At 39.6% G+C, this 20,902-nt stretch overlaps 3 protein-coding genes across 4 annotated transcripts; 1 reads left to right on the forward strand and 2 right to left on the reverse strand.

Moving 5' to 3' along the window:
• Positions 1-1,809: 1,809 nt before the first annotated feature.
• Positions 1,810-2,940, reverse strand: LOC135467030 (free fatty acid receptor 4-like). Its single transcript, XM_064744787.1, has one exon. It carries the CDS (start codon positions 2,938-2,940, stop codon positions 1,810-1,812), a length of 1,131 nt encoding a protein of 376 aa, XP_064600857.1.
• Positions 2,941-7,918: 4,978 nt separating this feature from the next.
• LOC135467031 (5-hydroxymethyl-dUMP N-hydrolase-like) lies at positions 7,919-10,869 on the forward strand. The gene is made up of 5 exons (XM_064744788.1): positions 7,919-7,949; positions 8,815-8,973; positions 9,385-9,453; positions 10,046-10,156; positions 10,712-10,869. The coding sequence occupies exons 2-5, from the start codon at positions 8,838-8,840 to the stop codon at positions 10,867-10,869; spliced, it is 474 nt and encodes a 157-aa protein (XP_064600858.1). The 5' UTR covers positions 7,919-7,949; positions 8,815-8,837.
• Positions 10,870-12,036: 1,167 nt separating this feature from the next.
• On the reverse strand, positions 12,037-20,377 carry LOC135468245 (ankyrin repeat and EF-hand domain-containing protein 1-like). Of its 2 annotated transcripts, XM_064746391.1 has the most exons (9): positions 20,222-20,377; positions 19,410-19,808; positions 18,882-19,081; positions 18,389-18,659; positions 16,962-17,769; positions 15,604-15,830; positions 14,689-14,870; positions 14,248-14,281; positions 12,817-12,922 (listed from the first exon to the last, which is right to left on the reverse strand). In XM_064746391.1, the coding sequence occupies exons 2-8, from the start codon at positions 19,753-19,755 to the stop codon at positions 14,258-14,260; spliced, it is 2,058 nt and encodes a 685-aa protein (XP_064602461.1). In that variant the 5' UTR covers positions 19,756-19,808; positions 20,222-20,377; the 3' UTR covers positions 12,817-12,922; positions 14,248-14,257. The 2 variants fall into 2 exon arrangements, with proteins under 2 accessions (XP_064602460.1, XP_064602461.1); XM_064746390.1 differs by lacking the exon at positions 14,248-14,281 and having other exon boundaries at positions 12,037-12,922.
• Positions 20,378-20,902: the final 525 nt, after the last annotated feature.

Raw genomic sequence — 20,902 nt, forward strand, 5'->3', positions numbered from 1 at the left:
CCACTAATGAAGTACCCTGCTGAAGACACAAGACATGACACCCCACTCAGTTACATTACACTTACACCGGGCCTACCAGTCACGTTTCCCCGGTCTATAACCTCTCAGTGCTGAGCGCCAAGCGAGGTAGCAACATGTAACATTTTTAGATGTTTGATCCCAAGCCATTCATCTTCTCTTACATTCCCTTTAGTTGAAAGGACGCTTTAAAAACCTGAAAAAGATAGGCCTTTCAAAGTTTATTTTCCCGACATCTGTGTACTTTGTGTTCTGGCGTGTGAAAAACAAACAAAAATTGCAACAGGAATTAAACGTATATAGAGATTTTAGCCTGTCAAACACATTGGCGTCAACTTTTGTGTTGACAATTGCTTGAGCAAAGCTTGTATACTTTTATGTCGACAATTAATGGGGGCCTCAGTGGCCCAGTGGTTCGCGTGTTAGTGTAGCACAGTGACGAGTCTCTCACCAATGGGGTCGCTGTGAGTTCAAATCCAGCTCATGCTAGCTTCACATTCGTGGGAATGTCTGTCAGCAACCTGCGGACGGTCGTGGGTTTCCCCCCGGGTTCTGCTCGGTTTCTCTGCCCGTTCTATAAGTGAAATATTCTTGAGTACGGCGTAAAACACCAATCAAATAAATAAATAAATAAATATAGGAAGGTCTGTCAACAACTTGCGGATGATCATAGGTTTCCCACGGGCTGTTTCCTCCCACCATAATGCTGGTCAGCTTCGTGTAGTTGAAATATTCTGGAGTACAGCGTAATTCAAATAAATAAACTGACACAATATTTACACAACACCTATACTGAATTGATGGTGGTCAGTTTTAGGCGTGGAGGCAACCCGATTGCCCGTGGTAAACCACCGACCCTTGGCAAACTGCTGACAAACCTTCGCAACTCTGACGTACAGATATGCACAGTGCGCTATAGCTCGTGGCAGGCTAGTTATTGTAAACATGCCGGGCGTAACGAACAGTCAGAGCGGTGGAATGTTACAATTTTCTGCATCAAGCATTGTAAAGTTCTTCGTGCAGGAATTAAAATATGATTCACTTCAACGATGTACTATAATACTTACTGCGAGGGCTGGGCTTTATGGGAAACTTATGTTGGTGCATCAGCTAAATACGTGGTCAAGACAGAGTTAAGACAACGGTCATTTAATTAATGGTAGACCTCTTTTCACTCGGATTTTCATAGAATCACTAAAATCGCATACAATCCACACAGACATGTAAAACAAAGTGTTACTAGCGCTTGGTAGTGGCGTCTTTTCGGATGTAACACTGACACACGAAATGAAAATTGGGTAGGGTTTATGGGATACCATTTCTACCTTGTATTATATGTACATGTAATAATATAAATACCACCGTGCGGATTAAGACCACGGGGCACCTTTTCTCATATAAAAAGTGACTCCGGAGAATGCAACCTGAACCTACCATTTTTGTCTTGCAGTGAATAAGCACCACGGCACCAATTTGCCCTTAAAATACCATTGCAAAAGCAGGAATGAACAACTGGCTACTCAGCTAAGTGCATAGAATAAATATAATTACTACCTCACCTATTTGGCCTCAAAATGTCATTGCAAAGACAGGAATAAACAAATAGAATACACAGCTTAGTGCAGTGAATAAGTACACTAGTATACTATATTGTACCAGATGACTCTCAAATTGCCATCGCAAAGTACGAATGAACAACAGATTACACCGCTTATACAGACTCGAGTAACTTTATACGCGAAAGGTTCTCCATTCTATATAAAACATGATCTTGACAAACAAAAATACTTATCAAGCAGTTTGAACAGGATTCCCACGCTCTTCCATCGGTTGTACTGTAAATACACTGTTGTTATCATTCTGTCTTCGTTTGGACAAACATTTACAACATTTGCACCAATTAGCCACCAATGTTCTGTTGATTAATCCGTAAATCAAAGGATTAATCCCCGCGTTGGCATAAGCAAGGCAAGTAGCAGCAAACAAATATTGCGAGTGCATTGTCATTGTGTGGGAAGTTCCATCATGCTCGATGCCGAGCAGACAAACAAATACTGGCGTCCACATCGCCAAGAACAGTCCTACCAGCAGCAACATCATCCTCACAACACGGAAGTCACGTTCGTCCCTCCTGCGCATGCTTGCTATGTTGTGATTCGTCACTACCGTCAGTCTACTCACCCCGAGAATCTCGCTGGATCTCACGACATTTCTCGATCGCCAAAATTTCCTGAAAATCCGAAGGTAATTAACCACTATGAGAAATAAGGGGATAACAAATCCCACAGCAAACAGAACCGAGGAAAACAGAAGAGGTAAATCCACAGGTCCGAGTGGCCAGACTAGCGTACAGATGTACACGTCTGAACCTCTGATCTTGAAATGGCGCGTGTCAAAATAGACTGCTAAGGGCAAAAACGAGATACAAGACATAAGCCAGGTAGTCACAAAGAAAATTTTGATCGCCCGTGGGCCAGAAAATCGAGGATGATGCCTCACAATGCGGAAATACCTCTCCACGCTGATAATGGTCATGGTCCAAATAGAGACGACTGCGCACGCACACTGGAGGTACATCACAATGTGACACAGAAACTTGCCGAGAAGCCAGGACTCGGTGATCCGTGTGGCGGCGATCAGCGGCGCTGTCAGAACAAACAGGTTGTCAGACAACGCTAAGTTCAAGATGAAGCAATTCGTAGATCTGGTAAAACGACACTTTCGGATAATTTTGGCAATAATGGTCGTGTTGCCCAGAAAAGCTATCAGCCACAAAATGCCAATCATTGTGGCCTCCACTGCGGGCGTCACCTGATCGGTTCGGCTGAACTCGGAAAAAAACGTAAAGTATATGCGCTGCTGGTGCCCATTTTCTTCTCCAACAAAATAGGAGCTGTTCAGTAATTCTTGCTTCTTGCGCATTTTTCCTGAAATTGTTAAAAAATATTCTCCAAACACGTTCAGTTGTTCGTCTCTCGGAATATCTCTTCGAAGACAACAGTGGAATCGTTGTCGTCAATACGGTTTGGGTTTTGCACTGGTGGTCCTCAGCAGCCATGCGGCATTAGATACCGGCCGTCAATAAGCATGACTGGATAGTTCACTTCTTGGTTAATGGAAAAGCCAAGGGACGAAAAACTGGTAAAGGCGATGACAAAAATGTTGCAAGAAGGCACTCGCTCACAAATTCAAAAACAACCTTATACTGCAGGCCCCAGCGGAATGTCACTTCATTTTTCTGATACTCACAAGATACAAATAAGTTCCATCTGGATTCAAAGTTTAGACAGATATTGCATCTTGCCTAGGTATAGTGTTCATATAAAACAGAAAGTTTCAAATGATGATTTTTGCTGAATGCACACTTTCAGTAGTCCAAACGGATTATGTTCACTGGTGTAGGCCTATTGAAGTAAATTCTCTGTCCACTGTACTTTTTCCTACTGCTGTGAAATACATCGGTAGTAATCCATGTCACTCAGCATCCGAATTAGTCTAGATGGCATCCCATGAAACTGTGACCCCAGAATAAAACTCACGACATATGGTTGCTCTTGTTCGACTTCTCTGCGCTGTGTCATTATATTACTATGACCTTATTTTATCGACTTGAGAACAACGCTTGAACGTAATGAAGACAGTTGACATATATAAGGCTACACTGTTCCACCTGTAGTTTCCCTACAGGTGGAATAGTTAACGTTTCTACCTTATCTCTGGAAGCAGAAAAGATGGGTAATGCTTTTCTGATCAACACACATCCGGTTACTAAGCCACGCTTTACCCGATTATTAAGTCCAGCAAACCACAAACATTTGCAGTCTTCCATATTTAGTCTCTAAATCAAACGCTGACAGATCTGAGGACACGAACTCAGCAGAACAAGGGAAACATTGTTTGTACAGTTGTGTAGTTTGCGAGACGAGACATCCTTAGTGCCGCCGTTGTTGTCATGGCTCAAGTGGACGATACACTATCAGCACGATATTCCAAGCTGATTAATGAGGGATGTTGACCAATATCTTCCAGTGGGATTTGTACCATCTGCCTAAACCATCAGTATAACCGGTATAACCATGGTATTCAAAGAAAAGACCACAAATAGCATAATCTGGGTTATTTAGGATGACAGGTGGAAACAGACCTAAACAGCCATAGACATTTTTTATAACGTGCTTGATAGGCCTAACTCTATAAATCAACTTTACATCAGGAATCATTTACATTAGAGAAAATACGGTGTCGTGTCACTCGTAGCCAACGTCCATACGGTTGAAAGGCGAAAGAGGGTTCGGCTCACGCAGGCGGAACCAACACCGTCCTCGGGTCATAGAAATAACTCCCGGCGAATTTGTTAAAACTGATAGCATGGCTGCGCTCTCGATTGCCTCAATGTGTGCGATTTTTCTTACTTTGAACTGCGATATCTCCATTTTGTGAATGTACCACAAAAACAAAAAGGTTGGGTTTTAAAAACTAAATGTGGTATACTTTATTGGTGCAATATTTGATCTAGTGTTGCTAAAAAGGGAACTGACATTTTCAACCGTTCTTTCTTCGAATATCATGCAGGGTAGAAACTTAAAGTAGCTCAACATAATTTAAACCTACAAATCATGAACAAATATTGGATCTTTCAAGTCTGGTGCCTAAAATTTAGACTGAATACGCCTATCCACAGGTAAGACTACTGAAAATCCCAAACCCATTGTTTAACCATCCATGGATACACAACTGACACCGAACGTAGTGAGGCGAGGCCGAAGGTCGAGCCGAGCGAAGAGAGGTCTACAAGTGTAAGTTGAATTCATTTACCTGTCATATTTATGAGACAAGGTAAATATGGCCGTCGAACTTCCGGTTTTTATGACAGCTGCCATGTTTAAAGATCTATAGATCAGTTGATTAGCCATTGGTAATGACCCAGGTTAGCCATTGGTAATGACCTCTCACCAATGCGGTCGCCGTGAGTTCAAGTCCAGCTCATGCTGACTTCCTCTCCGGCCGTACGTGGGAAGGTCTGTCTGCAACCTTCGGATGGTCGTGGGTTTCCCCTGGGCTTTGCCTGGTTTCCTCCCACCATAATGCTGACCGCCTTCGTATAAGTGAAATATTCTTAAGTACGGCGTAACAGCGTCGAGGTATCCTGGCAATCACGTGCAAGTCAGCAATCGGCTCAGTCTGTATACCATAACTACAACGGACTTTCAGTTTCACATGGCTCCGTTGAAAGTAAACTGATGCTTTTGGAATGGAAAGTTTTACTAGATATATTTTACACAGTATTTATTAGTCACAGAGGAAATGCTCTTTCTGTTTGTTACGATAAAGCCATAAGGTGTACATACAGAACTCTTATCTCATTGAATCAACTTTACATCAGGAATCCATACAAGGTCATGGGATGTTAGAGAAGAAACGATGTCGTGCCAACGTCCATACGGTTGAAAGGCGAAAGAGGGTTCGGCTCACGCAGGCGGGACCAACACCGTCCTCGGGTCATAGAAATAACTCCGGCGAATTCGTTAAAACTGATAGCATGGCTGCGCTCTCGATTGCCTCAATGTGCGCGATTTTACTTACTTTGAACTGCGATATCTCCTGTGTGGTATTTGTAGAAAAGGTGAAAATAAATTCAAGCGCAAAGCGTGAGCTAAAACTATCTAATTATGTCTAAATTGTGCCTGTGCATGGTTTACTTAGCAAAGATGAGATAAGGCGTGCACGTAAGCTTTAATTAGGACTGATATCACAGATACGAAATGTTTAGATCAATCAATGAACTGGTATGTATGCATGCAGTGTCCCTGTACCTGGTCTGCCCTGTCAGGATTGACTATTGGCATGATCACAGGACAGAGGTGTGTCGCATATAATCTGCACTAAAAAAAAACCGCTCTCCATTTCTTCTGGGGGAGGGCTAATCCTCCGGTGAGGGGTGCTAGTTATGTGTCGTTCCTAGTGGCCATTTCTTCTAGGACTTTTAGAAATTTGATTGATATTTCCTCATTTTCAAGCCTTCAAGGAAATTTGGAGATCACAGTGTACTATTATTGTACAATCGTAATGCATCGCGGCAAATATTTTAGGTGGCTAGCAATTAGCTCAGTAACGCCTAAAATGTTGTGAAGAAGTTAAAATTACATACAGTTAAATGGACTTACATGAAAGCATCGAGCCTAATTTTAAGTCGAAATGGAACTAACTAGAACATAATGGGTGTATTTGATTTCTTGATGTTTTACTTAAAGTCCAAATATACTGTATATTGCAATCGCGGCACTGGATCTAGCATGAAGCGTATAGCTGAAATAAACCGTTAATATTTCCATCGCATGTTAATTCAATGGGAAACTTACACGGGTTACTGGCTATTTGGTGCGCATGCGTACTAGACAGGGTCCTCGACTGTTGCATATGATACAGTTTCAGACAAATGTCCCGGTTTTCTCCCGTCATAATGCTGGCCATTGTGGTGGTCAACAACTTTCGGCACAGCATAAAAATCAATTCAATAAATAAATCAAACACACCCATTATATAATCGGTATATATAATATACATGTATTTTATTTTATGACAACTTGCTTTCATCTCCTGCTTCCTGTTCCTTTTATTTTTCTTTTTGTTTGCTTAATTTTAGGAGGAAAATACATTACAGATTTTGAAATCAAGTAACAAATAATTATCTATTAGAAGCAACTATAACTTAATAAAACCTTTTTGAAGTGTATACATGTATCTGGTTTATGTTCACATGGTCGGCATGATCAGAGGTTGCAATGTTCTCACTATAAACTCTTTTGTTTAATGCACAGGCTTATGTTTTGCACCTGCAACGAATTTATGTGGTACCTCTTGTTAAATTTGTTTTAAACTAATTATGCAATTGTTTTTTTGTGCCGTACTTAAAAATTTGTTCACTTACATGATGTTGGTCAATCTTAAGGGTATATGAGACCAGATACAGAAGACTTTTACAGGTTTTGCAACACATTCTTCAGTTTTATTTATATAGTTCCCGTATGCTCTCTGTATCTAAAAACATTAATGTGCAAATTAAGGATATCACAGTTTCCTGTTAGAGCTACAAACATTGACAGTAATCACCGTTGATGTATAAGGCTATAAGCCAGAAAAGAGTATCAGCCACACAAGTTTAAGGTATAAAACAATCCATACTGATAAGTATAGGAGCTAGTAGTTTAACATGGGTGTTACCAGTATGAGGTCACAGCCTGCAACAAATTCTTATTGCAAAGCAAAAAATCTATGTTTTCACTAGGTTTATATCATGTGATGCATTCACTAGAATTCTAGCATCACATTTCAATGACTGTGGGAAGGTCATTCAGCAACCTGCGGAGACCGTGGATTTCCCCGAGGTCTGTCTGGTTTCCTTCCGCCATATTGCTGGCCGCCGTTGAATAAAGGGAAATATTCTTGAGTACGGCATGAAGCAGAAATCACATAAATAAATATATACTCAAATTATTGTTTTATTTATCCATGCTGTAGAAGGGTGTGAGGCTAATGGAACAGCCAATTATAAGCAAAAGACTCTTCCCTGACAATAATCTGGCAGACAGCGTTTAAAGAACGTGGAAATTAAAGAATGGAGAAATGCACCACATGCAACAACACAAACACATATTTGACAAATTCTTTGTAGATAATATTTTAGTTATAACTAGATGGACTATTGTTACATACGTTTCCTTTCTTTCTTTTATGAAAACTTAAACGACTTTTCACAACTCCATAAAACTAACACTGTGAATACCACAACCGTGATCCATCAACCATGTGATCAGATATCTCGAGCAAAGCCTGCTGCGAAAGTTACTGCGAGATGGAGCTCTTCATGGAAAGGAGGAACAAAGTTAGTTGCAGACAAAAATTGAGCGCGAAGGACTTGTGGGTTGTTGCGGGTAAGTTGCGAGCGCTAGTAAAGTAAAATATTGCATTTTGAGTCCTGTTTTACCAAAATCTGTGATAAACTCTTTAGTAATAAACATTTGATAGCAGTAGTTCTGACTCTTTCCATTAATAACTTGATTAAACGCGTTTGTTTGATTCGCTGTATGATGAGGATTTCATTTGGGGGTCAGTTTTCGATGCTCGGTTTCCAGTCGTAAATAAGTAACTCTGATTCGAGTGGCGCAGCCTCTAAAGGTACACTGCTAAATGCTTGCTGATGTGTCCTAGTCGCCGAAGCATATTTTTGTGCGATTTCTTCAAATAAAAGCTACGCCTGTATCCACAACTGTCGCTAGTACATTGCATTTGAGCACTAACTGCAATTCTGTAAGACGGATCAGAAGCTGGAGACCCCGTGATCTCCTCAGTAACAAACGGTGTGGGTGAAGGAAATGGTCGTCCCAACGTTATTTCATGGGAAAATGCTTATTTTTGAATCACTGTCAGCGACCATGGACCCGTTGGACTTTTTCAGATAGTCTGAGTATTTCTGCAGAGCTTTAGTGACGTTTTGTAAAACTAGGCCTTACTTGTTGCTAGCATAGTCTGAACAATTTAAACTTGACATAGCAGATCAAGCATAAAGTCGGTCAGTTGGAAAATGTAGAATTATGAATCAGATGAATTCACTACCAGTACTCTGTGTCAGTTTAACATAACTGGCTGTTCTACTCAAATATTCTTAAGCTTTATTGTAGATTAGCTCTTAATTAATACCAATTGTGATTTCTAGAGGATACTTGTATGTAGTAAACAAATGTCACATGGAATCTAGCTACCCTATATTCTGTATGTTTTGTATTCATTCTTATTCAGGCACTGAGAATACAGATAAGATTATGGGCCTGTTCATATATTTCTGTGGCAGTATTCGTGGAGGAAGACAAGATGCTGAATTATACCAACGACTGATTGAGAAGCTGAAAGCTTATGGTGATGTTTTAACAGAACATGTTGGGAATCCAAATGTGGATGGTAATACATGTAGTTTGAATTTTAAAGGAAAGAACTGCTTGAAAGTGAAATAAGCCTCAGGAGAAAGACCGTGTAAAACTATTTCTTAAAAATAATGCTTAGATTTTTTTGCACTAAAGTAAATCTAATGTTCAATTGTAAAGTGGGCTTTATGAGCCCTACTACCAGTTGCATGACGCTTTGACATCACATATGACCCCACTTCACACATGTGTGAAGAACATTTTTTCAGAACTTAAATAGTCTTTTAAGCATAGGTAATAATGAAGAGCCGTTTCAACATAAAAAGCTATGTTTAGAGTGGAAAAACGCATATGAATGTATGAACCACCTTGAAACTGCTGGTATATTGGGCTGATGGATGTTATGTACATTGATTTACTATTCTTTGTCTCATTCCTATGATTACAGATGATGAGGAAAAACTGACTGATAGAGAAATTTATGAGAGGGACATGAAGTGGCTTGATCAGTGTGATGGTAAAGTATTCATGATGTATCACAAGGGGCCTCTGTGGCTCAGTTGGTTAGCGCGCTAGTGCAGCGTAATAACCCAGGAGCCCATTACCAATGCGGTTGCTGTGAGTTCAAGTCCAGCTCATGCTGGCTTCCTCTCTGGCCGTACGTGGGAAGGCCTGGCAGAAACCGGTGAATGGTTGTGTGTTTCCCCAGGCTTCTGCCCGTTTTCCTCCCACCATAATCCTGGCTGCAGTCGTATAAGTGAAATATTCTTGAGTACGGCGTAAAACACCAATTGAACAAACAGACAAACTAACCATGTATAACATTATGGATTATATGGTAAAGTAAACAGTAAATATGAATAGCCTCAAAAACATACATGTACCGTAGTAGACAGAATACCTTTTTTTTTGTTGGACATCAGTGGCCACTTTGGGGGCGTATATATTGCTTCTTTCTGCATGTATGATGTATCCTGATGTAAGTTTGTATGCTTGGGGTTAAACATCACTGCAGCTGATGTCATATGCAGCCTCCCTTTGAGCTTTTACCTGCATCAGTTCAGTTCACAAACAACAGTTGGAAATTGTCATTTCTGGTTGTATCACAGTGGTTGTTGCTGAAGTGACCCAGCCGTCCTTAGGGGTTGGCATTGAGCTAGGGAAGGCCCTCTCCCTGGGGAAGAAGATCCTGTGCCTCTTTAGACCTTCTAGTGACAAGCGTGAGTAGTAGTAGACAAATTTAGATATTGATAATTAATGTTGAGGTGGTGATGCCATGAATTCACTGTTATCCTTGGAGCCACATATGCCTGTGAATCTAAAGCATTATATAACATTTAGAAATTATATATTCACACTGAGCAGTTTAAGAAAAAAAAAGGTGGTATTAAAAACTGAACTTTTCAGATTTGACATGCAAGTACTAGTAATTTATTTCACTGCAGGGTCGTAACAGAAAGAAGATGAGTCATTAGGTCATCTGTAGACGCACTTTTGTAATAGATGACAGCATTCTATCTACTCTTCTTAGTCAATATACATGTAATTGTAACAGGAATACAGAGCTTGTCTTTTCTCACATTAGAGCAAGGAAACATAACTGGTTGGCCGAGTGTCTGTATAATGTGACTAAGTGGGGTGTCATATCTGGTGTCTTCAGCATGATACTTCAGTGGCGGCAGAAATTTGTTGGCATGGACTCAGCCTGCTACAACAAGACACAATATACGTACACACACCTAATGACTCCTTATATGTTGCTTGGTTTTCTCTAGGTCTTTCTGCTCTAGTGAGTGGGGCTCATGACGATGAGAAGTTCATTGTGAAAGACTATAAGGAAAAGGAGGTGGATGATATTCTAAAGGACTTTCTGGGGAAAAAAATGGGAAAAAACACTACAGCGGGTGGCCCTGAAGGCAGCATTGGCATGTAGTGGAAGTCAGAATTCTTAAGCCTATGAAGTCAGAATTCTTTATACTGCCTGTGAGGTCAGAATTCTTTATAAAGCCTGTCAAGTCAGAATTCTCGGGCTGTTTGATGCCTGTATTCCTTCGGAGAATTGAACTCTCATAGTATCACATATGTGACCATTGCTTTCAATTCGCACTCAAAGACACATTTTCATTCATTTAACTCGTGGGACAGTTTTTTAATAGTTTGCGGTGCTCGTGTCATTAAAGACATTTCAGAGATTCATCACAGTCATCTTCCTAGACGTCATATCTGCGTGATTCATCATCGCATTTGGAATATTTATCATCACATCAAGGAAATTTTATAGAAACTGTCAAAAATTTTGCTTTTGAGGACTGTTTGCAGGGGTAAAAATCCTTAGTGAACTCTCGTGTCAGCTCTTTTCCATAGGGTATCCTTCATATTATTTTAATATTTTAGTCTGGTTTCTCTTAGAGCTGAAGATGGCACTTTAAGATTGGCCAAGGTACCCCATAACTAACCATGTGATCAAGATACCCCACGTTTAACCATGTTATCATTCAGAATTTAGGACGCTTACCAATGATTTTTTAGTTGCAGGTTGTCTTATGTATAGGTTTACCTAGGCCTTCAGGTAAGTACCTAACAAACACGGAAAACATGCCGTGACATAGTGAAGGTGAAGTTTATTGTATTTTCTGTCTAGTATGGTGTTTACATATCAGTCAGTGTATGAGAAGATTTATCAATTTTTCTGTAGCTGAGAGTTATCAGTCTTTATTTTGACTGTTCTTAGATGTACATATGTTTTTTATGCATTTATGTTTTATCTCACACAGTTTGTTTTGTACTGAATTTAACACACCAATCTATTTATGCAATATAAATAACATATTGCAGGGGGCAGTAATAGCAGTTAAAAATTTTACTGTAAATTATCAGTTGTATGATAAACAACACAAAGAAATTCGTTTGAAAAAGATTTCAAAATTTATTTTACATGCACATCATGTAAATACCCAATGGCCTTGAGTCTGGGACTCATTCTTAACAATATATATATATATGTATGGGTGTATATATATATATATATATATATATATATATATATATATATATATACACTCTCACACTCTCACACACAGTAATGTATGTACAGCTGTGCATTCCCAGTCAAAATGTTGATGCTTATTTCAACCAATCTGTAGTAATTGTTTGTCATCCTATTACATAATTACAATTGGTGTAAAATAAGATTTTTCTTCTTTGATACCAAACTTTGTCTTAGTTTTCTGCTGATGGTTTCGTCAATTCTAGAGTAAATTTAGTTTTGATGATGGAAACTAGCTCAGTCAACAGAAACATAGAGATATGTTGCAACATCCTTATACTCAAGAACAAAAGCAACATTGCCACATGTTCAAGAACAAAAGCAATCTTCATCAAAACCACTGGAATAGTGTCTGACGTGATTCAGACATGGTCTGCCCAAGAACATGTAAACAGGGATTTGAGAGCAAAGTTGGTGTTAGCTGATACTGTCTCTCTATTCACTCTCTGTTTTACATCCACTGTTAAGAGGAGAAAGGCTGTCTTTGGTTTACACGGCTTGTGTTCTATGGAGCATGAGGGTTTCTATCCAGTTCCTCTTGGGCTTTTTGAGACAGTTTCCCAATCTCATCTTAGAGCAAGTAATGAGGCCATGAGGCCAGCCACTCTATATTATACGAAAATTACCACATACAGACCTATGAAGATAGCACACGTTAATCATCTTCTGCTTCAATCTGAGCTGCTCGAACACACACATTTTTCAGAAAAGGCATTTTAAAGTCCTCAAAGTCAACCTCCCAGCCAAATCGCTCTCGCTGAACCTGCCTGGCGTGGATAAGCTGCTCAGTGGTGGCTTGTTCAGTCCAGGCTCTGCGAGGCACGTAGGTGATGTCCTCGTGGTCATCTAGACCCCCAGCCAATGCAGACGCTGCCCTCAAGATAGAACCCTTCCTCTGTAATGGAGGCATCTCCATCTGGGACCTCATGTTCTGACCAAACTATAACACAAGAAACATGTTACAAATATAATATTAAAAGCTTTAACTCTTAATGCGCAGGGTACTGGTTAATTTTGAACTTATCTCTTTCAAGCCAACCTAAAAATGAAAGCAATAATTTGTATCAAAGCTTTTAAAAATATTCAGCTATCTTATAAAATCGTGGTCAAATAAATTCTCCTGTGTTAAGCGCTGTTTCTCCTGAAGATTGCATTTATCTATACGACGAAATGAGAATTATCATTTCAAAGGCAGATGTTATAAGTGTTGCCAATGCTGAAGTGTAGCAGAAAACTGGGGAAAAGGTCCAGAGTTTAATGTTTAGTAATCCTACATATATTCATGTTACAAAAATACTTGAATATGTCTTAAAACACTCAGGTGGGAATATCTGAAGTAATAACCTGAAGTAATATCGCACAGGTTGTCCCAGAAAGCTGCTAGTTACAAAGCAAAAACAGACAATATCTACATATAGGCAGAAACGCATTTTTTGTAAGAAGGACAGACAATGTTAAACACCGATAAATTACACATGTATGGTGACAGATTTTAGTAAAGTCATCTGTGCCTAGCCTAAAACTTAACTTCTGCTTCTAGAATGTGAATGTGAGTTTAATAATTGTTTTTAAATGAAGCAGCCCTTTTTCTTGCCGAAGACAAGGTAAATATATTAAAGTTTAAAATCTCATATTCAAAGCTTTCTGTGTAAGAGGGTCCTACTGTAGTGACACATTTTAACAAGTTGCGTACGATAGAAGTTGGTGAATTTTTGACGGAATAATTCTTATGTGGCTTGTCGAACAATAAACATGTTTTCCTTTAATAATAAACACCTCCCAGTGTCTACTGGTGGCTTGTCAGTTATGTGTTTTCAAAGTGTTTGAGTATACATGTATGTTCAGTCCAGTTATTGAAGTTAAGAGTCAGAAGGTAGCTGTCTTAAGAACTGGTACACGATGCAGATATGGAATAGCATTGGTTAGTTGTTCTTGGTTCAGAACTCTTTGATTTCGTTTCAGTGCTGAACAGCTTAATAGGAAGTGGAATAATTCTTAGACACAGTTTTGATATGTGGAAAGTAAAAGAATTGCGAACCAAGAGGAGATGTCAACTTTTTTTTCAAGCACAGGCCATATCCACAAAACTTTGTATCAAAGTTCTTTTTTTTCCATAAATGAGCTGGTCATGGTTAGAGCAAAATACAGTTACCACGGCAAGTTTTGGGAAAGTAGGCAGAGGGAGTAACACTCAAGTAGATATAAGGATATTAAGTTAGTGCTGCAGGAGATAAATTAATAATCAGCAGGTGAAACGCTGAATACCTCTCTGCCTCTATTCTGTGTCGCTAACATCAGGCTGTAGGTAGAAATGTGAAAGAATTTTTACCAAATACTTGAATGAATAAGCCATGAAAATTTCCATACAGGTGCAATGAAACATGGTCAAAGGATATGCTCATGTAGAGTTAACTCTATAAAAGTAATGTATTTATTGAGAGGGATAAGTGCCACCTGTCTAACATTCGCCATGAATATCAGTGCAAGTAAGACAAAGAACAGAAAGACAGGAGACAAGTTTTCAGGTCGGTGAAGCATGCTAAACTGCAGGCACATGTGACACATCATACACTTTGACAGGTGTTAAATGTCAATCATTATTGAGGTGAGCAACTCTGCCAAAAAATCTTTCCAGCTTTTTCTATGATCTGGTTCACCCTCAATCCTTATTTAACAGAAAACTGAACAAAACCAACTTTCGCTTACCTTTGGAGATGTATTGCCATCGGCTGCACTTGATGTTGGCCGCTTGCCTCCCTTTTTGCCTCCGCCAGCGCCACCTTTCTTCTTCTTGTCTGAGGGTGCTGGTAAGCTATCCCACTTGGCCTGAACAACATCCAGCACTCTGATGTCTGCCCAGGAAATGGCAATGTCTACTGGATTGTCACCTGCGGCAGAAGATAACTGACTGATGTATTTCATTTGTGTTTATCATTGTACTCAAGAATTTTCCACTAATATGATGGTGATATATGGAAAAAAGCTGAAGTGACTGTGGCAGGCCACAGCTCTATCACAAGGTATCATAGGCACCTCCTGATCTCATTAATGTAACATCCAAAGCATCAAGAGCTGGATTTGATCCTGTGACCTCACTGGTCTGGAGCACACTGGATGTGGTGGGAACAGTGCTTTAGATGAATGAGCCAGCAGACCACTAGTTCATGCAACTGTCAGAAAGTGAGTAGTCCAAATGTAATTGCTGCAGAACTTTTCAGCCAAAAAATATAACGAGTCTTCATATACATATAAACTCTGACTCACTAATTTCACTATTCAATGGAGAGAGGACATATTTTTTAATCCCGTGAGGTGGCGCTAGTGTGAAGCAGGACCTCGAGCCAATGTTACGTCAGGAATGGATTGAAGGGTAACGTCTACACCATTACAATGTATCAGTTTCCATTGTAATGTACTGTCTTTATTGTGACGTCATCATGATGAGCTGGGAAAGAAACATTTGACATCAATAAAATGACATCAAGGCCTGCTGCTGGCCATCTGACAAGTTCTCATTGCTTGAGAATGTTTTTTCATTTTGTCCGGTACTAACATTTTTTTTATTTTCAAAAATTTCAAGTAATATTTAAGCTATACAGCCTCTAGTATTTATGTTCTCACCTTTCTTGTTTTCTACTTGTAGCTTGGCTCCTTTCTGAATGAGGTACTGGACAACATCCAGCTTGGAGCTCTCTATAGCCCTCATGATTGGTGTACCGCCATTCATCGTTGTCGCATCCATCTCAGCGCCATTGTCCAGTAGCAGCTGCACAACATCCAGCTGGCCTCCATGACAGCCATGGTGCAGTGGCGTCCATTTGAAGTTATCCCTCGTGTTAACTTTGGCACTACAAGAGGAGAGAAAGGTTAAATGCTGTACATCACACATGTAAGGACAAGGGAATTTACAATACATATGACATCCTCCAAAAAAAAACTGACTGTACTCACTGTGAATGGCCTATGAAAATTGGACATTAAAAATTTCACTGGCCGGTTCATGTTAAAAGACAGGATATTAAAATTTTTACCAACAAGCTCATGTTAAAAGATAGATGTCAAAAATTTGACCGACCAGCCAATGTTAAAAGATTGGATGTCAAAAATTTGACTGACAAGCATAGGGTTAGCCAGTGGGGTGACAAAATTAACATAGGAGAGGCTAAATCTATGCCGACCAGCCCATGTCAACAAGCTGAATGACCTTTCCATGTTAAAAGATAGGATGTCAAAATTTGATGGACAAACCAGTGCTAAAAGATACGACGTCAAAAATTGGACCGATCAGCATAGGGTTAGCAAGTTGGATGACAAAATTAACATGAAAGAGGCTAAATCTAGGCCGACCAGCCTATGTCAAAAACCTGACTAATCGTTCCATGTTAAAAGATCGGGTGTCAAAAATTTGACCAATCAGCCAATGTTAAAAGATAGGATGTAAAAAATTTGATCGACCAGCCAATGCTAAAAGATAGGATGTAAAAAATTTGACCGATCAGCATAGGGTTAGCAAGTTGGATGACAAAATTAACATGTGAGAGGGTAAATCTATGTCGACCAGCCCATGTAATAAATTTGACCAACTCTTCTATGTTAAAAGATAAGACATCGAAAATTTGACCGACCAGCCAGTGCTCAAAGATAGGATGTCAAAAATTTGACCGATCAGCATAGGGTTAGCCAGTGGGGTGACAAAATTAACATGGGAGAGGCTAAATCTAGGCCGACCAGCCCATGTCAAAAACCTGACTGACTGTTCCATGTTAAAAGATAGGACGTCAAACACTTCACTTACATGTACCAAAAATATAAGACGGAAAACAGAAACTATATAAGAACAGTAAAGTAAGATCAAATACCCCTGTTTACAAATGACCAATTTGTCTATCATCCATCAATGCATGTAAGTTAACACTGATATACTAACCATAGGTGTTCAACTGCAGCTTCGTCAATGTTTTGGTTAGGTGATGACTTACCCATTCTCTAGTAGGAATTTGACCATATCCAGGTTGCCAGAGCTTGCTGCCACCATCAGAGGTGTCTTGTAGTACTTGTCCCTGGTGTCTATCGGGGTGCCCCGCTGGAGGGCGCCCTTCAGTGAATCAAAATCTCCCATTTTAGCAGCTTCGTTTAAGTTCATGTAGGATTTCTGTGGCTGATGCATGTACCAGGCAGAGTCATCCTGTAGTGGGTGTGACGGGGGCTGGTCACGGTTGAAGCGCCCTGTGTCCGTCATATGTAAATGCCTTTCTATGAACATCTCGGGTGGTCCCCCACCCGCCGTCCTCTCCCCCTCAGGGAGCGTGCAGATGGGCATTGCCAGTTTAAATTTGCCTTTCTTGCCCTTTTTACCTCCCTTTTTTTTCTTCTTCTTTTTCCCTTCAAATGAGCTCATAAGATAGTTTTTATTGACATATTTCTTGCCCGCGATAAAGTCACTATAGTTCACAGTGCCATCCTTATTCTTGTCATGCAGAATGGCAATCTTTTTGAGCTCTTCTTCCTCCACCGGAGCGTTCAATCCCTGTAAACTGTCGATGAAGTCGTCCGTGTTAATCGTGCCCTTTGCGTCGGGGTCAAACTTTGTAAACATGTCCATGATTTTCTGCTGCCGCTCATACACCCAGTCATACAATAATAACACCCAAGGGTCATTGTTCTTCCCTGTTTTCCCAAACATTTTCTCTGCTTTTTTAACTTCTTTCATTGATTCCTTGCTGCCATTCTCCTTTGCTAGAGATTTAGCTGTTTCACCTTCATTATTTTTGATCTTCGGATTGCAACCTAAAGAGCACAGAAATTAAACAGTCATGCCTTTATCCTGCCTTGATCATAATAATATCAAACAAGCAATCAAACTTAGCTCATTGATGAAATCTCTGATCAGTTTATTTTGCTAGAATTTACATGGGATGATATTCAACTGGAAAATTGTAAATTTCTGTGTTAAAATAATATTTTGTGACATTTATTTGCCTCTAAAAATGCACTGCTGTGGATGCAATTTTAGATCATTTAGGATAATGGTTTAAACACTTAACACATGGGCATTCTGGAGTCCAAAGTAGCATGCTGCTGCATGTACAACACTAATACTTTCTGACTTTCAGGAAATATCACTTACTCTAAATCTTCAACATTTTTAACCACCACAGTCCTTTTTTTCAGTGGAATTCTGGCATACAAATATTATGAAAAACATGCTATAAAGGATAAAACTGTGCAGATTATTTCTCTATACCCCATGGTTCTCTCAGAATGTTCCAATATATCGGGGAAAGGTTTCTCAGGCAGATGAAAAGGTTGAAGAATTAGGGTAATTTAGTAGATTGAAAATCAATGAATACACAATTAAAAACGCAAAATGTTGTCCATATTCTAAACAAATGTACAGATGTCTCACCTCTTTGAGCTAGGAATCGACAACAAGCACCAAATCCCTCTTTCGCTGCTACATGAATAGCATTATTCCCTTCGTTGTTGGTAAAGTTAAAGTTAGCACTGTAGGCTGACAGGCAGCATAAAACTGGTAAAAACCCTCCCTTGGCAGCAAAATGAGCAGCATGGTTTTTCTTGCCATCTAATGCATTCACATTGGCACCTTTATCCAGGATAGCCTTGGTCACTGCCAAACTACCACTGTTTGCAGCAGCCATTAGAGCTGTCATTCCTTTCTGTGAAACAAAAGAGTAAAAAAAAAAATTAATCACATATAAAAGCTTCCATTTTTGAAAATGTGATAGTACTGGTAGTAATTTGTGCATTATATGACATTTTCAAATGTAATTACATGGTGGTGAAAGCAAAATTGCAACTACAGTACCATGTTGAAAGGTTTTCCTACAATGAATGAAAGCTACATCTATATGTAAAAGTGACAAGAAGTCATTACTAACATCATTTTTGGCATTTGGTTCTGCTCCTTTCTTCAGCATGAGGCAGCACATGTCTGCATTTTCAACAGCGGTTAGACATGCATATAAGAACACATGTGTTCCATCTTTGGCTTTATTGTTGACATCAGCCCCATGAGCAAGTGCTATCTCAAAACACTTCTCGTGACGTTGGGTTGGCGATATACAGTAAAATAGGATACCTAAACGAGAGAGAAACAGGCAGGCTGTAAGTTAATAATACTAGTTTACAATACACACTACTGTTATTCTGCATTATTAATATGTATTAGAAGACTCAGTGAGCAGTCTGAAAATTACAGGCTCAAAATATTTGTTTACAAATATCATATTTTCACGTCATATTAGTATGTACATAGAGCGAATTTGAAAGCTTTTCTCATTATGATGGCTTTGGTTTAGGAGTTTCATCCTGTACTGAAGATGCTTACATTTGTGAAATATTTAAGTTCACTATTAAAGTTAACAATGATAGTTTGGCTTGATGCAGACAATATGCACCGTTTTTACCTTTTCCCTGAAGGTCAGTCAGTTGCATGTTAGCTCCAGCCTTGACCAGTTTTTCCAGACACTGAACATGGCCGTACTCAGCTGCCCTCATTGCAGCCGTCCGTCCCTTCAGGTCCATCACGTCTGGATGAGCCCCCAGACCCAGTAAGAATTCAATCATGTCATCATTGTTAGCACACGCTGCCACACTCAGGGCAGTGTCTCCGTCATTCGGGTCATTATAATTGACCAGGTGAGGTATCCCACTTGTTGTTAACTTCTCTATTTGGACTCTGTCCTGCTCTCTCACACACTGAAGCAGTTTGCAGACCTGAAGACTCTCGAGCCGGGTTTGAGCGAAAGGCATTTTGAGGCAGTGAAATTTTCTTCACACTTCACAAATGACTTTTCACTGCATAACTGTAAAAGAATGATGCTGATGTATAAGATATGGTCATTAAGTTAAGAATTTATTTGCACATATGATGCTGTAGTATGTTTAGATTTTGCAGTTTAGACGCGCAATAAGCGGATGACGTGAAGTAGTATGCACAGAAACATATTAGATAGAAACAACCTTACCGGTAACATTGTATCGGTAATAGCAAAAGCAAAGGTACGAACACTTTTTAAAAATGATACTAACTTGTTTACAGAGTAATCTCACAACACTGACGACATGCTGTACTCAGTTAAATATTCTCATTGTTCTTCAATCTCCATAAAGTCCTTTTTGTTTGCACACAAATATACACGTATATAAGCCACCATTCCTCGGGCTAATTGCCGGCCTAAGAAATCCATCCCTCTCCGATTGACTCTAACAAACATACCTATTCCACACAGTGTTTTCTTTGGGTGATGCTCATTTCACTTCCACCACAGTTGTTTTTAGCACCGGGAAACATATCAACTTCAATTATCCAACACTATCGCAACTAAAACGTGTTTGACACTGGCTTCTCCGGCTCGAATGTTGTGAAACGTATCCATGGTGTTGTATCGCGCTGTTTGCAGCGCGCGGCGACATGCCCGACTGACCTCTGTCGGCGAAATGTATAACTGCCTACGTGTCTATCATATGGGTAAGGGACACAACCCTGGCAATCGTTCCTTGGCCAATGCCGACGAGAGACTCATTCAATAGTCTATACCGTGTTCAATTTTTAATATTCATCTTATCTAGTCCTATTTTTCTCAGTCACCATTAAAATCATTAAAGGTCTTTATTACCGTATGCTAAAAGTCTGTCCTGCCGGCTTGGCAACCAAGCTTTCAGTTTGCGCGACGTTTGATTTCATATTTCGTCAAGCTTTTGGAAAACTGTTTTATTTTCTTTCGTCTGCTAAAATAGTGAAGTTCAGAAGTTGTAAATTGGTTAGTGCGAAATTGCGAAAAGGATATTGTATTGTTATCTGGTTTATCCTTGGCATACTCGTTTCCTTCAACAGTAAACTAAGGGTCTGAAAATCCGTCAGTTATTTCAGGCTAATGTCTCGACATATAATGTTATG

The sequence above is a fragment of the Liolophura sinensis genome, chromosome 6 (genome assembly GCF_032854445.1).
Source record: "Liolophura sinensis isolate JHLJ2023 chromosome 6, CUHK_Ljap_v2, whole genome shotgun sequence".
Classification (NCBI taxonomy): domain Eukaryota; kingdom Metazoa; phylum Mollusca; class Polyplacophora; order Chitonida; family Chitonidae; genus Liolophura; species Liolophura sinensis.